At 32.8% G+C, this 16,595-nt stretch overlaps 1 protein-coding gene across 1 annotated transcript in view; it reads right to left on the bottom strand.

The window, feature by feature from the left end:
• Positions 1 to 16,595, bottom strand: part of DNAH8 (dynein axonemal heavy chain 8) — a 121,122-nt gene that overhangs the window by 68,393 nt on the left and 36,134 nt on the right. Inside the window, 14 exon segments of the mRNA XM_033512619.1 lie at positions 841 to 1,065; positions 2,859 to 3,020; positions 3,312 to 3,416; positions 3,981 to 4,083; positions 4,244 to 4,407; positions 4,500 to 4,653; positions 5,016 to 5,215; positions 6,189 to 6,429; positions 9,011 to 9,148; positions 10,036 to 10,136; positions 11,114 to 11,176; positions 11,766 to 11,879; positions 12,853 to 12,957; positions 15,052 to 15,287. Of these exon segments, the coding sequence (XP_033368510.1) occupies positions 841 to 1,065; positions 2,859 to 3,020; positions 3,312 to 3,416; positions 3,981 to 4,083; positions 4,244 to 4,407; positions 4,500 to 4,653; positions 5,016 to 5,215; positions 6,189 to 6,429; positions 9,011 to 9,148; positions 10,036 to 10,136; positions 11,114 to 11,176; positions 11,766 to 11,879; positions 12,853 to 12,957; positions 15,052 to 15,287 (2,111 nt within the window).

Below are 16,595 nucleotides of genomic sequence, written 5' to 3' on the forward strand. Positions count from 1 at the left end.
AGTGATTACTCAGATTAAAGTTCCTTTAAAGTAAGTAAACTTAAGTACAATAAGCATGATATAACATGCTCAAATGTATGCTAAACTGATATTAAAAAACACCCTGACTGTTTAACCCAATCATCCCAACATCTATGTTATCAAATAAATTTTGAACTGCTTTGGTAGGGCAGTCCACTTTCCAAGTGAGAAATGCAAATAGCACTCAGTTACTCATTGTAACAAAGGGCATGATGAGGGAAGGATGTGACTGAGGCAGAGAAGCAAAATGCTGGATAATCTAAAAAGCCTCTGGAAATATGTGAGGGACAGTGTTGAAGAGTGCCCTTCCTCACAGAATAAAGGAATGGTAACAATTTAGCACGGTCTCAAAAGTTCAAGTAGAATTGCAACTATCATCTGATTTTAGTAGGTTTTTTGTTTGCTTGTGTTCTGTGTCTCCTTAGGAATGTGCAGCCATGTGCCAACTGAGATTCTGTAAACCCATGAGAAAATGATGTTACAGTTAAAACACCCTCAGCACTCAGCTTCTTAAGTTATGCAAGTAAGAGTAGTACAACTGTTTTTCAAAGGAATGAAATACTTCGTTTTGTCTACCAAAATATAACTTTATAGAAGACATGGAAAATTTAAAAATTCTAAGAAAAGTGGCAAAAATATTTAGTTGATGGAACTAAATAATGTTATTCTAGTTTAAGCAAAACTGCATTTTTTTCAAGTGGTGAGATTATGGACATCTTTCTCTTACATATGCATACACATGTAACTGTAGCCACCACATCTAAGAGTATTATGATAGAAAATGTATTTAGTTGTCAGAAATCAAAATCTATACTTTACCAAATCATCAAAAATATCACGCTGATGCACATGAATGGTAATAAGTGTTTCAAATTTCACTCTCTCAAACTTGGAAAGATCCTGTGTGGTCTGGCCAATCAATGTATTCAGAATATCCAGAAATCTAGCATTGGTTACATCCATGATTTTTTTGTCATCCTTAGCAGTGCGTAGAGCTTCTTCTCCATCACGTGTCCACAGTATTTGAATTCCCAGTAATCCAACCTAAAAGTGTAATACATGAAAAATATACAAAGGAATCACTTGTTGAACCCTAGCTGTTACAGAAGGCTTAGTTATAATAGGAACGATAAATTTTGGTGTAGACAGTTCCAAAATATCACTATATCCAACGTGAATCTATCTCACCAGGACACCATGCCTGAATTAATTTGCTCTGCTGCACAATCTGCTGAGAAAGCAGATATACTCAAGCTAAGGACTAGTGTCAGTTTCCCTTCTACTCTTTTAGAGGATCCAGTAATATATACCTAAAGTGGATCTGGGGGAAGAAGACCTTCTGAAAATTTTCCATTGTCAATTTGTAAATAATTAAAGAACATTAAGATGCTGTGAATTTTCACTGAAAATGGAATGGCTTGCCTTCTAACATTCTGTCATGCCTAGAGCACATTGAACTACAAATCATTTTGCTTCCAAATAAATGTCGAGAGTTACAGGATGTTGTACGTAAGCTACTGTCTCAGATCGGTTTTGATTTAAAATAATCACAGCCAAAATTTACAGACAAACACTGTGCCCCTTTATTACTTCTATTACTCACATTTCTATATTCATAAAGCACCAAGCCCTAAAAATTTTACTCAACAATCTCTTTTAACTTTTCTGGCTCCCTATGCCTGTACTGAGCTAATGGTTACAGAATTTGTGTATTAGAAGATAGCCTGATGATTTCAAATGGTGAGCTATCATAGGCAGAGTCTAAAAAAAAGATTGATTTTAGAATGAGTCAAAGGAAAACAAAAAATAAATAAAATAAATATTTGGATGTGACTGTCTCATGCTATCTATAACAGAAGCTACTGAGCCAGGAAAATGTCAGTTTGAAGAAAACATTTTATTTGTCAGTATTTTGCCTAATTTCTTCTCTCTTCTGTAACACAGATTTTCGTTGTAAAAATTCCTTCACCAAACCCTTCCAAAACAAACATTTGGAGCATAAGAATTTAACAAGATATGAGAAATGATCTTTACAGAAGGTAGTAAAGCTACATCATAATGTCTGACATGAAACAAGGCAGTCTTTATTTGTTTAAGGTAGTGAAAATTTTCAAATAAACACTGCTGAGACAATACTCAATTACATCATAAATTCAGCTTTAGGATAATTCTATTAAGTATTCAAATGTATTGATTTTTTTAAAAAAGCAACATACTGGCCTGCAGAATTTTTACTAAAAATTACACCCAGCACTGTACCAGTCCTTAAGTTACAGATTCATAATTAATACATGATGGGAAGCAGCTCATTAATTTTTTTAATGAAATTTATGAATTATCAGTAAGATGGATGAGTTTCTAGAATCCTTCAACATAGCCTTGTACTAGGACTGTATTATCATAGTGACAAATACACGAACTATGAGGTAAATCCTATAAATTATGAGATAAATAATCATAATCATAGCTCTTGCAATCTTAAGTTATGAGAGAAATCAATCTGCACATGCAATTTTACTTGCAGCTGAAAGGGATTTAAAATCCATTACAGAAAATATAAGCTCTACTTAATATTCTCCAAGAGAACTAAAAAAAAATAAAAAAATAAAAAAAAATATATATATATATATCTAAAGCAGATGGCAAGAAAAATATTATGCTATATACTGGGTCTCAAAATCAAAGTAGTTTAGGATTACCTTCTAGTGACCTGATCCTTCCCCTTGCTTCCTCTATGAAAACTTCCTCATACTAGCAATCCCATGTGCTCTTTACCTTCCACCTGCTCCCAGACACAACCCAGACTGTACACCCATGTCCACATCTCGTATTCTTACCTGTGCTGGGAATTGATTAAGAAAATTCAACAACTGATATCCTGGGTCACTAATTTGGTAAAATGCTGCCCTAATTATGCCATGCAATGACTTCTGCTGCATTTGCAATAAAATCTTCAGCCAAATTTCTACTGGTCCTTTTGCAACCACTGGAGTGTCCAACTGTAAAATTAATGAAAGTAAATGTATAAAATAGAACATATTTATTAACTTTCTGTTCAAGAATATGAGTTACTATATAGTTATTCAATTTCTATTCACAGCAGCTATAGATTTTACTTCAATTAATATCCAAACAACTTATTTAATGAAGACATATTCTAGTCTTGTTAACAACAATCCTTGAAATATTTATCTTTAATTAACAATAATTCATCTTAATACATCTTATATGTTCAATAATAGAATTATTTATCTATTACTGTTTCTGGAAAAAAAAAATCATATAATTACTGGAATTTTTTCTCCTTCTCTTGATATGACTGTCAGTATGCGATCATAATCCTTTGGGTGAAACTCTACTTCATTTATGTTGTCAGATATGGAAGTCAGATGTGGCTGTAAGGATAATTCAGGAATCATTCAATATAAATATTTAGCATTAGCAAACAGAAAAAAAAAAATCTCAAATAAAGTTATCCTGCAAAATTCATCTGAACCTACAGATTAATTTCTGGCCATTTGTAGGTAACAATTACAGAAATTGTTGCATAGAATTTTATCTCTGTCTACTGTATTTTTACAGTTTCCCAAGATGATCTAGCAGAGATCAACTGGCTTATCTCAATCAACCCTCAGTAACAATCCAGACTAACTGGAAGAACTTCGCAACATGCAAAGCAGGAAAGCCTCACAGGGTTCTTTTTTTAGTTTAGTTGGGAAAGAAGCCACCAGGAAATCACTTGATCAAACCATGTTCTAGTGTTCTGAATTCTGAATTCAGAAGATTCTTTTGAATTACAGGTAACAAAATTTCACATTCTGTTAAAGAATGGAGAGCAAGAAAAACAATTTTTTTTCACCAAACTTTATAAAAAAAAAAATTTGCATCCCATTTTAATAAATGCTTCTATGTATTCCAATTTTTTTATATAAGTAGAAAAAAAATCTTTAAGTTCATACCTGGATTGTATGAGAATCACTTGCTTGTCCAAGAATTTCAACAAGTGCAGGATCAGAAATAAAAAAGAATCTTGGAAACAGCAGTCTTTTCTTCTCTAAATATCTTTAAAATTGAACAAGATGTTTTTTAACTATTTTTTTAACTATTAAACTATTCCAGGTTGCATTTTTTTCTATATAGGGGTGTAAGTAAGACTGAAATACAATAAATGTTTCATACAAATTATTTACAATACAGTAAAGCAGTAAAAATCAATTCATACCCTGTAAGTGATTTCTGACATACTTCCAACTGTTCATGTAAATGAGGAAGAAGTTGCTCCATAGTATCATCTCCAACACAGCAGGCAACTACATTTGCATTTTCATGAGCTCGTTGCATTATTTTTACCCATGATTTGTCAATATTCTGAAAACGCTTTGCTTCCTATATGTAGGAAAACCAAAGTATAATCTGTTGAAAATTATTGCACAGAAAGCTTTTGGTACACAATATTAGGCAAGCATTGTAAAGTTTACCTGGGGTAACTCTTTTGCAATATCACCTGCTACAAAAACAGCTTCAAGATAAATCCATAGGTTCTGCACAACCAGCCATTCTTCAATTATGTGTGAAGAGTTACTTAGTTTATAAACCCAGCTCTGAATTTGCTTTTTAAATGCCGTATTGTATCTAAAAGTGGAGAGGAACATAAACTATTTAATTCTAAGTAAAGCTATTATAAAATAAATACTTACAATGATGAAAAAAAAACCCCAAGCCTAGAACAAACTAACTCGTTTCACATAGAACAAGAACAACATTATGGAAAGATTTTGGCAGCTTGTTTACATTCAAATATATTGAGATGAAAGTTGTCTCAATTGAATGTGCATGGAAGTCTTTCTCATAAGGATGTTTTTCATTAGGCCTTGTAATATTTTGTTTCATTAAAAAATATTTAATTCAAATTTACTGCTAATTTAGCTCAATAATAGTATTGTTACTATCTCAGTGTATTTCTGAAAATGCCATACATGAGCAATGCCAAGTACCTATTGGACAGTAGAGAATCCAGAACCATTAAACTGTCCTCCATCAATATCATAATTTCTGCTGATTCAATTCCCTTTAACAGTAACTCTCCTCTTGATTTGAACTGTGCAAAGCTCAGACTTTGGGCTCCCCAGGTTTCAGCTACTTGAGACAGTTTGGCTTCTATATCCTTTTCCTTCATAGCAGAAATGCATATATCCTGCAAAGAAAGAACCACTTTTTAGACTCTCCAATCTTGTGAAATGAATTTCCTAATACTGCATATCCAGTCATAGAATATTAAAAAATGCAGATATCACACTTCAAATGTTACTCACTCAAATTATTTGTATTGATAACTGAAAAAAGCACTTTTGGAAATGGATGAATATGTATTTTCTGTGGTGTCACATTTTGTTATTTCTGTGTAAAAAGATTTTTGGATCACAACTTCTACAAGGCTGAGGAGGGGTAGTGATTAGACTCCTCATCAGATGAGCTCTGACTCTTACCACACTTCAGTTTATAGAAATACAGAATCTAAGAATAGTTTAAGTTGGAAAGGTCAAGTCCAACAATCTATTCAAATCAGAACTTAATTCAAAATTAAGCAGATCACCTTGGAATGCTTCCATATAAATCAGCTATAGATATAATAAGTTTTTGCATATGTATTTACCATAAGAAACATGGAAACCCCACTGAGTTCTCACAAATTATATGGGGTGGTTTTTTTAAGTTGTCTGGTTCAAAACAAGCCATACTAATCTGGAAAAAGTCTTAATATTAAATATTATTAAGCATGAAGTCCTCATCTAAAATTTCAGATTTATCTACAAAACTATAAAGCAACCACAGAGGTACAAAATTAGGTGACCATTACCATTTAAAGTTTCGTCTGAGGATTTTTTCTTGCTTCAAAAAAGCTAAGAAAACCATAAAAAATAATGGCATGAGGATTGTGAAGAGATTATCTAAAAATAAGGGTCTAGAGATTCCAGCTCCTACCTCTATATTTGTTCACATAGATAAGAGCTTCTAAATAAAACACCTATTGTTCTAAACCAGTGTGGTCTGACTGAGAGTCAAGGACTTAAATGAAGTAATTATTTTTAAAGAGAGTAACCATTTTATAAACAATCTCATTATTTTTGCTGACAATATAAAATTAACAAGGAGGGGGAAAACCCTACCTCAATATCTTCTTTATTTTTAAGAATTGGTGCTTCCATGATGTTTCGAAGGCAAAAGGTCTCAGATTCTACATCAAATAGATGTCCTGTTGTTTCAGAAATGCGATCCCAGTGTCTTTGCTTCATTGCTTTGTCAGACATCATTTCCAGCAAAGAACAACACTCAATAAAATCCTCAATTCTTTTCTTGAGATCTGAAAATGCTTGCCAGTGGTGGAGGCCTTTAGGTAGTCTACGGCACCTGCATTTAAATTAAAGTGATACAGTAGTAAATGCCCTTTCTGTCACAACAGAATTGTTTAAACAAGAGTTTATAAAGTGGATTGTATTAAGGTCAATATTTTCTAGGTCAACTAGCCTACCTGTTTCAGAAAAACTGATACAAATGCCCTACTTAAAAATCATAATATTTAATAGTCTCAAACACTGATATTTTCCCTGTAAATAAAGAAAATAAAAAATACCATAGTTTCCATTAAAACATAGTTACCTCTTGCTTATCATCAGAAACTCTTTATTGGAAAAGAAAAAGAAAGAAAAAAATAGTTAATTAAGTTAATTTTCACATATTAAATCCTTGTACAAGTATAATATTTACTTCAGTTTAATACACATGGCATTTATTAATATACCAATTCAGAGACAGACATAAAAGTGAGATAAATATGACTGCCTCCTCCACTTTTGGTTAGTGGTTCTGAAACCATTTACTAAGGAGAACTATATATTTCTAATGTGGAAAAAAGCCTGAGAACAAATAAATAAATATCTGCCACTTTGACCACACTTTCAAAGAGCCAACACACCAAAAACCGAGCAGGTGACCTACCACAGGAATGCCTTGTTGCATATGGTAAAGTATATCCTTATCGGGAAAAACAATAAATCCTTGGTTTTGCATCCTTTATCACTTATTTCTCTACCTCCCATTGGTATGATTTCATATTCCCAGTAATCAGGAACAATACAGCATATGGCTTAGAGCTATGTCTGTGCTGGGTGGTTGTCAGTATGTTCATGTTGGTTAGTTCCCTGCTTGATGTCAAACTGGATGTTTAACACTTGCCTGCCTTTCTCTGAAGGAGATAGAATTTTGTGCCCCTTATACTTTTGTGCAAAACTTAAAATCAATGGGCTAATCATCTGTGATAGATTTGCATTTAAGAAACAAAGAGAAACACCTAAGGAAGTTCAGGCTGCTGGAGGCTGATGGGAGTTTTTCTCCTGGCCAATAACTGGCCATTTTTGAGAACTGACAGTAGTTTTGACCATTAAAAGTGAGATCAACCTGTGAACACCACCTTAAGACCTAAGCCCAGGAATTTCTTGCTCTTTTTTGGTTTCCGGCTTTGAAAAGTAGCAGAATTCCAGCTGGCTACTGTCCCCTGCCCAGGCCATGCGGCCTGGGTTGGGGCTGGGCTGGGCCTGCCGCGGTCCCCAGGCAGGAGATGGGGCCTGCGGGGCTTCTCCCCAGGCCCAGGCCAGGGCTGGGCTCTCATGCGGCTTCCCAGAAAGCTTCCAGGGTGGCTGAAGCTTTTCCCATAAGGGGCCCTGGATCTAAGTGCTGCTGAGCTGAAACCTGGCACCATGAACACCTGTGGCTTGAGCAAGATTTTAACCCTATTACCACCCAGATGAGACTTGCAAATTTAATCTTTTTTCCAGGAAGAAAACAAGAGAGAGAGTGATCAACAGGTAGACAACATAAACTATCAAAGACAGTGAAGAAAGAAATTATGCTTCAGATGAAGACAGAAATAAGGAGATGCTTTAATAAGCTGAAATATTCTTTGGCTAAAACTATGGACATAGACCATAGTGTTCTGAAAAATCTCCTTTAATTCATGCAAAAGTATTTTGAGAGGAATAGAGTATTTCAAAGTGTGGATCTAAGCAAATAGTGAAGTAGTTGTGATCCTATAAAATGCTGGAATAAAAAAAGAGAAGTGATAGTTGTTGAAGATTTGTGGCCCTTAAGAAGCAAAGAGAAAACTTCTGTTTCCAGAAATGCTCACAGAGACAGATGAAGAGAACTTCTGCCTTTGAATAACTCATCCTTAAAATGACACCCCTTGACTTATGACCCATAACACACCTCAAAGTGGTGTGAAATGAGAGAAGAGAACTGATAACAGAGTTTTCCAAGCAGCTGGCATCAGAAAAATAGAAAACCATGAGAAAATGGTTTTCTTGTGACAAACTCCATAAATTGACAGAAGAGAACTTTTTCTCTACAAAAACTGATAAAAAGACTATAGCAGAGTTGAAACTGTTTTAGCCACCAAGTTTTTTTGTCTCTTTGTTGTCATGTGAACAAAGAGAATAGTTAAGAAGTGGAGAAAAAGAGCTTCTAGAAGTTTTGTTCGAATTTCTTATCCTTGTAGTTTTGTTAATAAACTTTCTTTGTTGCTTTTAAGTTTTAAGCCTGTTGTGCTCTTCTTCTAATCCATATCTCACAGCAAAAAATGAGTAAGTTTCCTAGTGATTTTTTAGCTAATGCTTTAAAACCACAACATCATCCCAGTTGAAGAACTTAGCTTTCACAAATAAAATTTCAGTCCTCCTAAACTTTTGGTTGCTTTAGGTAATGAGCTCAGCACGTCAACTGATTGTATGTACTTCAGTTATCCAAGCTACAGGTAAAAGGCTGCTTAACTAGAAGTATGATGTTATTTTATTCCTTCTTGAATAATCTTACTGTTTATGATAAACCTTATTCATGGAGGTTTTGATAAATGTATCAATGGCTTTGCTGAACTCTATCTTAATAAACTAAATCTTAATGGATTTAACATCTGTTACTATTCATACATTAAACATACCTGGTTTGAAAATCTGTAAGTTCAGTACTGATTTTTTCAATATCTATCTCTGTCCAAAGTATGTCATAGTAACCATTGATAGTGCTTATTACAGTATCATATAATCCATACAATTTCTGAAGCAAGCTTAACTCCTTCCTGGGAATAAAGAAGCAATTATGCCAATAATTTCAATCAGCTCTCTGGATATCTCATAATATTTAAATACACGATATATGAAATAATAATACAAAAAATAGAGGTAGACATTTAGAGTACATTTCTTAATGTAGAAAAGAATACTTCATCAAAAAAGAATCCACAAAAAAAAGCAGATGGTTGGTGCTAAGGACCTAATATCCACATTAAATGTATTTGGAGGAAGTTTTGCTTCTGTCTAGTTCCCCAAAATCCCCATTAGTCCAAAAGAAACCTAGGTCATATGCCCTAAGCTGGCTCTGCAGTGCAGAGCAGAGCATGGCAGGTAGAAACAAACTGTCAATTTACTTAGAATCACTTTCTGAATCTGAACTAAAATCTGATCTAAAACCAAACAGTGAGATCCTCCTCTGGTGTGAATAACCATCAAACATTGAAATGGCTGGCACAAAAACTTTAGAATCTGATCATCATTTGTACAGCTGCTTAAAAAATTCAGACCTTCATAAAAGCTGTAGTTAAATTCTTCTTATATCACAACAGAATGAACTTCCCTTACATTTTCTTCTTCACTTTTTACCATATCTTAATATATAAATGCATGTTTTTATTTAATTTATGTCCAGAACAGGGCATATTGCTTCTTTATATTATATTTATACACAGTAAAATCATCTGGTATCATTCTGTTACAATAAGAAATATTATTTTTAATTAACAAATTAATAAAAACTTACAATTTTATTTATTTATCTATTTATTTTTTATTTATTTTATTCAAGGCAATGGAAAACTTGCATATTGTAATATATCTGCCTTTGGTGTAAGCCTAAGACTTTTTAACATACTTAGTAACATAATGAAGGTAGCCATATTTCCACAGTTACCTGACTTTATGCAAAATGTCATACTCTGTGACAGGCAATCCAAACAACCGTTCACCAGATGAGTACGTGATAAACTTTCTCCACAGCTCATCAAAGTTAGCCTGATTGTGTTTCATATAGATCAAATGAAAATATAAGTTTATATGTTTTAACTTAAATTTGTCTAAAAATAAATCATTAAACAGCTTCAAAATTTCATTCAGTCTATTAGAAGTATATATATAAAATATCTGAAAATATTTTTGATCTAAACAAATATATAGCTTGAAGAAAAACACCAGAGTGCTAAATAACACAATTACTTTTAAAGTGTAACTGCTGTCCAAAGGATATAATCACCATAGAAAAATGGAAAGAAGAATGATTTTCACAACTAGTATCCAAAAGTACAGAGCATTCTCTTGTAAGAGAGAAAATAAGAAAAACAAATAATGTTTCAAAATAAGAAACACAGCAAATTTAACCAGAATAATTCAATTTTCAGTACATATTAGATGTATTAGAAAGATTAAGCACCTTCTCCTAGTCACGCAGTGCTTTTCAAAAACTCAGAATTTACTTTATATAATCTATACAATATGTTAGACTCACAAAATTACTATTCAATTTAGTATAAATTACTAGGACCCACTGTTCAATTTACTAAACTTGCAGGAAAAAGAAGAAGGGTTAAAACTAGAGAAAATACTGCTCCTAGACATATGAATTAAGGTTCATAACAAATAACAAAGACAATTATCTAATAAAAATGTGATCTTTAAAAGATTAGAAGATAGGCTCATGATTGCTTTGTAACCTGGCTTCTTTTCAGATATAATCAAGGTGTCATAATTGACTCTTCCCTTTTCTAGTGCTTTTATTACTTCAAATTAATAATTTCTGCTCACAAAATATGAAGAGAGAAGAAAGTTCAGATCAGTCAATCAATCCGTCCACATTAAGGAAAAAATTGCATGAGAGAAACTACAGATAACATAATATTATATGGAATATCGAAATTATAATTTGGTAAACTTGTTATTATAAGCAAGTGCAGATTTAATTAATTAGCTGCAAATTCAGCAGTTTATTTTCTTACCTGAAAGATCTGCAGCCTCTTACTGGCTTCCTGAGGTGGAATGCTTGGAACCATAGGCCCTTCCTTTCAAATAAACAGTTAACAAAAAAGTAATATTAATTCCCAGAGTGACAGAAGGCCACTCTATATTTACAGATCATTACGGAATACATATTTTTGTTAGTCAAACTCCAATCAAGTTATGTAGCTTTGTAATTCAATACTTACAATGGTAAATCTAAGAAGAGGTAACTTTTATGGAATTGAAGATTTCTTACCTTAATTAGACTTAATAAGATTAGTCTCTACCTTTTCATACTTCCTTATTTTGCTGAAAATAACAAAACCCAGACAGTGATCCTTTTGAATGCTAGTGTGTGTGCGCAAAGATACCACAACATGTACTACAGTTTCTAAATTAATTTGTATTTTATAATTACGATTTCATTACATGTTGTATCACCAGTGCTTCTTTTCTTTCTTTATAGAGTTATGGGCACTACTACTTCTTCACACTGAAAAGTTTGACCTACGGTGATGACTACTTAACAACTATGGCATCAAACATCAGTAGCTAAGCAGTATAAAATTCTAGCATGCAACTCCTGCAAAGAAAAAACATTGAAGTACTGAGTACAAACAAGCCCTCCCTGCCACTACTAAATTCATTTACCGTTTCATATGCTTTTTCAAAGTGTGATACATCCTCCTGAAAAACTGCAACTGCTTCTAGCAAATCACTCTTAAATTTGGGCTGAACTTCAACCAACTCATCTTGAACTGCAATCTGAAATGGAAAATATTAAAATTAATTAATTCTCTAAGGATCAGGAGCAGATATTTGAGTTAGATATAAATCAAAATTATGAATAAAACATCTCAAATTTTTGAACAGAAATTGATCATTTGAAGCTAAATAGGTTTTTTTCCCTTTTATGGTGCTATATGTTCAATTTTTAAGAGGAAAGGTGGAGGAAAAAACCAAACCACCTCAACCAAAACCATAACAAAATCTAGCATTGGCCTTTAAAAGAATGTGTTTCATTACAAGGAAGTGGTGGAACAAGATCCTATTCTCTTTCTTTTCTCTCCCCCAAAAACCTCAAACCCCAATGTAATAGAGTCATCTTCCTCACAAGGGACTTAACCTTCTCTTTAATAAATTTTATTTTCTTTGATCAATATTTTAAGAGAAATAACCAAGAGCTGTACAAAAATATAAAACATACTCTTGAGTCCTTTCCTGAGTGATTAACTTGTGGAACAGGATGTAATTTAATTGATTAATTGATATCTGCATATTTCCATCTAGCCACATCAATTACATAAAATACTCAATAAACCTGGAGTTTTTGAGTGATATAAGGCTGTCCTAAATAATAAAGGTGAATGTCCAACCACCACTTAGATGTAAGGACACTTTATGGCAGAGTATGCGCTTCTTAGAAAAATGTAACTTAAGGGTAATAAACTCCCTGATCAGACAAGAATGACAAAAAGACCTGGAAATGAAAGAGTATTTTCTTGCAGATTTTACACATGTATTTAAAAGCTACAATAGTATTTAAATATAAAAGTTCCCTATAAAAATGAAATTAGAAAATGAACATACTAAGAGAAGATACAGACACTGCTGCACAACTGATGTCAAGAGTGAGAAATCAGAGAGGATGGACAATTGGTCTCACACCCTCATTTATAACCTGAAGAAACTTGCATGTTTTCCACAAACAGAAAGCAACATAATTTTATATACTCACAGCTTGGTTATTTAATTTATTAAAAGCATATCTCATTGAATCAACACCTTCTGATTCCTCTTTTGTAATTTCCACTTTAAATGCATTTAAAATGCTGTAGGCTTCCTAGATGGAAAAAACAAAAACAAAAACAAAAACAACCTTAGGAATATATTATAAGTTCATTTGAGGAAACATAGATCAAATTTGTAAAAAACATTTCATAGAGCATATGTTCTTATATTTTAGGCATAACTGTTTGTTGTTTTTTTAATAAGGATGAGGAATGAAGAACTAGGGAACAACAGAAAAAATTAGTTCTTCGGAGATGTCTTGGATGAAAGACTAGGAAAACAAACAGAAACACCATAGATTTAATATCAGAAAATATAAAATTTTATCATGTCAATGGTATTTTATTTCAATTATCTACATTCTACCTGAGTACAGATTTTGATGGATTTTCCCTAACTCTGAATAACTGTGCATACTAAGTAACACATCTGTAAATATTTTGCCATATCATCTATAAAACCTTTTTTTGCTAAGTTTGCTGAACTGTCAAATATATGCATATGTATCTGTAATGGAACAAATCTTTCTTATAGTTTGTTCTCATTGGAAATTTTTTTTCATATCTTTTGCTTTATGATCCTCCTCCTACACACACTGCATTATTTAATAGTAAGCTAATTTTCATATTTTATTCATCATTTGCTGGACTCGCTCCAGTATGCCCATGTCTGTCTCATAATGGGAAGCCCAGCACTGGACATGGCATTCCAGATAAACCTCATATCCCAGAGCACAGGGAATCATGTCCCTCAACCTGCTGGCAAAACAACTCGTAAAAGGGACTTTTCTGGCTTATGTTCACTTTGGTGTACTTTCAAAAAATAACTTAGTTTTTTTACTGCAATGCTGATTTTTACCTAGCCTGCACTGGTGTCTAGGGTTACTCATCCCCTGGAGAAAAAAAAAAGTAAGGGTGACTTGTTAACATGACTAGCCCTACTGACATTGACAGAACTCATTATATTAAGATAGAAAGGAAGTAAATGTTTGTGAGATATGTGAAATATAAGTAGTTTGGGAAAGATCATTATTTTAAATATTAATCTCAAAGTGGCAGAAGCACAGTAGTAATAAAAATGTTAACACTTCATTCTTTTTAAGTAGCTTTCATTTATTTACAAAGTTTGCATCATTTCCTACACATGAAAAACCTAGCAAGTAGACAGTGCTGAACTCAGTTCCTCTTGCTTGCTTTATTTAACACCTATGAGCATGATTACCATATCCTGAAGACAGACCAATAACACTTAGTAGATGTGAATATTACTTTAAATGTTTAAATTATTGTTCAGGTTCTTCTATTTGGTGTACAGTTAAGACTTTCTAACATACTTGATACACACGTAGGAAGGTGGCTGTATTCCACAGTTTGACTCTACATCATTTAATCACAGAACTCATTTTTTTTCTTACAAACCACTGCATAAATTGCTAAGACAAAACCCACATTCTTACCATAAAACTAGCAGAAGTGACAACAATTACAAAAACTCCTTTCAAATGTCATAATCAGTTGTCAAAAAAGAAAATCTCACTATACAGCAAAAAATTTCTTCATCAAAAGGTGGATGAAAATATAAAGCTAATTTCTTCTATTAAGCTGATTGTTTCAGAGAGTGATAGTAAATACCAAGTACTTATAGAGCTTGTTTTAGCTTCTTTCAGCTTCTTTCTTATAGAAAAAACTAAAAGAATGTTGCCATTTTTTGACAGCATACCATGATGTGTGGATCCATGAATATTCTCTGGCTATATTTCAAGGGGTTAGTTGATCAAGATGTTTGTTTACACACACAGAAAATGTAAGAGGATTAAGGCTAATGAAAGCAAAAGGAAGCATAGCGCTCCCTTGTCTTGTGTTCTCATCTTATTTCTACATGTTGTCTCCTAGATTGTTTATATATTATAATTTGAAAAATATTTTTATCTGTTTTGTATTAATACAGAATCTATCAAATTATCTGATTCATAATTTATAATATAAAAACACCAAAACAATATTTTGTTTCCCATTTTCAGCCTAATTCCTTCAAGACAGTGAACTCATTGTTAGAGTTCAAAGTTCATCTTATCCTATGACACTATATGTATTATTAATTATAACAATAATGTTTTTTGAATATAAAAAATTAAAAATCATCTTACCTCAATAGGTCCCATAGACATATCTATATCTGATCTCTTTTCTTGAATGGCAGATAAAGCTTCCATTGCTAATCTGACATCATCTAAGTCAGACAGAGGTCGAGACAATTTGTTTATGTGTTCATTTATGAACGACACGAGGTCTAGCAATTTTGTTTTATATTCCTCATTTAAATAACGACAGAGGACCATCTTCCAGGAACTTGCTTCAATTGCCAAAGCTTTTTTCAGCGGTCCTGGTTTAAAAAAACAATAAAAAAAATAAAATTATTCAATTCATATCTTAACTTTTTCCTTTAAAAATCCTGCATCATCACATATGGTTCCTTAACAGCAATTAGAAAACAGCAATTCTATTACAGCATTTTAAAAGTTTCAAAACAATTTCAACTATGATTAAATATATTTCTGTTGTTTTACTGTATATTATGTTATCTGTAAAACATATTGGTAAGCTTACCTAGTGGAGCACATAGAGAAGATGAATAAAGAACAAAATGTCTACTTATTAATGTGGCTTTTCAGAGATCAACTTTGATACACAGTAACCAAATGTATAAAAATCAGTGATATTTAGCTGCTTTATACCCATTGCGGAAATGGTATCTTGGGACTTCAAAACTGTGACTTGGAATAGTTCACAGCTAAAACTGTAAGGTGACACATCATGTTATATGCAGTTAATATATAAGCACAAACCAGTAATGAAGACACAGAAGAGTCAAGAATTCAAATTTATTTTCAGAAAAAAAATAAGATTTTATTAGGCAGCATTTTGTACTCTGGTAAAAAAAAAAGCCAAATATACTAACAGCATTAAACATTTCTGCTCACAAAACAAATTTTGTATCAGTTATAGATTCTCCTTTAATAATGTGTCTATTAACATTAAAGAAATTATTTCTGAAGGCCAGGAATTTTTCAAGAAAATTACCACACCCTGCCAGAAGTTAAAAATCTGTAAATCATGATAAATCAGTTCCCAAACCTAAACTGAGTCAATGAAACTAGCCTCTGTCCCAGATCATAAATGACATTTAATACCTTTATTCTGTAACCTAGAGGACTTGGGTCCCTTTGATGCAGTGGTCACAGGTGAGGGAGTACTGTGACCATCAACAAAATCCATGTTCTTTTGGATACACTCTTTCTTACTACTCTTGGTCACACAATAATAGATAGAATTTTCCAGAGTGGTCTCATTAAGAAGAAACTACATTCAGGAACTGGATGAGGATGTGCATTCAACAGTCTGACATTTTTGCTTGTTCATTGAAAGAAATAGGGTTAACACACCACCAAGATCCTGAAATTAACTTCAGTCTTCAAAGCAGACAGTTTCTGCTTCTCTGATGTGCAAAACAAATTTTACAGATTATTTCTTAATCTAATCAAATTAATCTGTCAGAAGAAAAGGATTGCTCATTAGAAATGCAGCCACATCAATATTTGCAACAGAACATATTTACCACTTTTTGCTAGATACCACCCAGAGATTTGGTTCAGAGAAGATGTGTTAGCCTTGTAATAATCTGTGAGGTGGA

Source organism: Parus major, chromosome 3 (genome assembly GCF_001522545.3).
Source record: "Parus major isolate Abel chromosome 3, Parus_major1.1, whole genome shotgun sequence".
Classification (NCBI taxonomy): Eukaryota; Metazoa; Chordata; class Aves; order Passeriformes; family Paridae; genus Parus; species Parus major.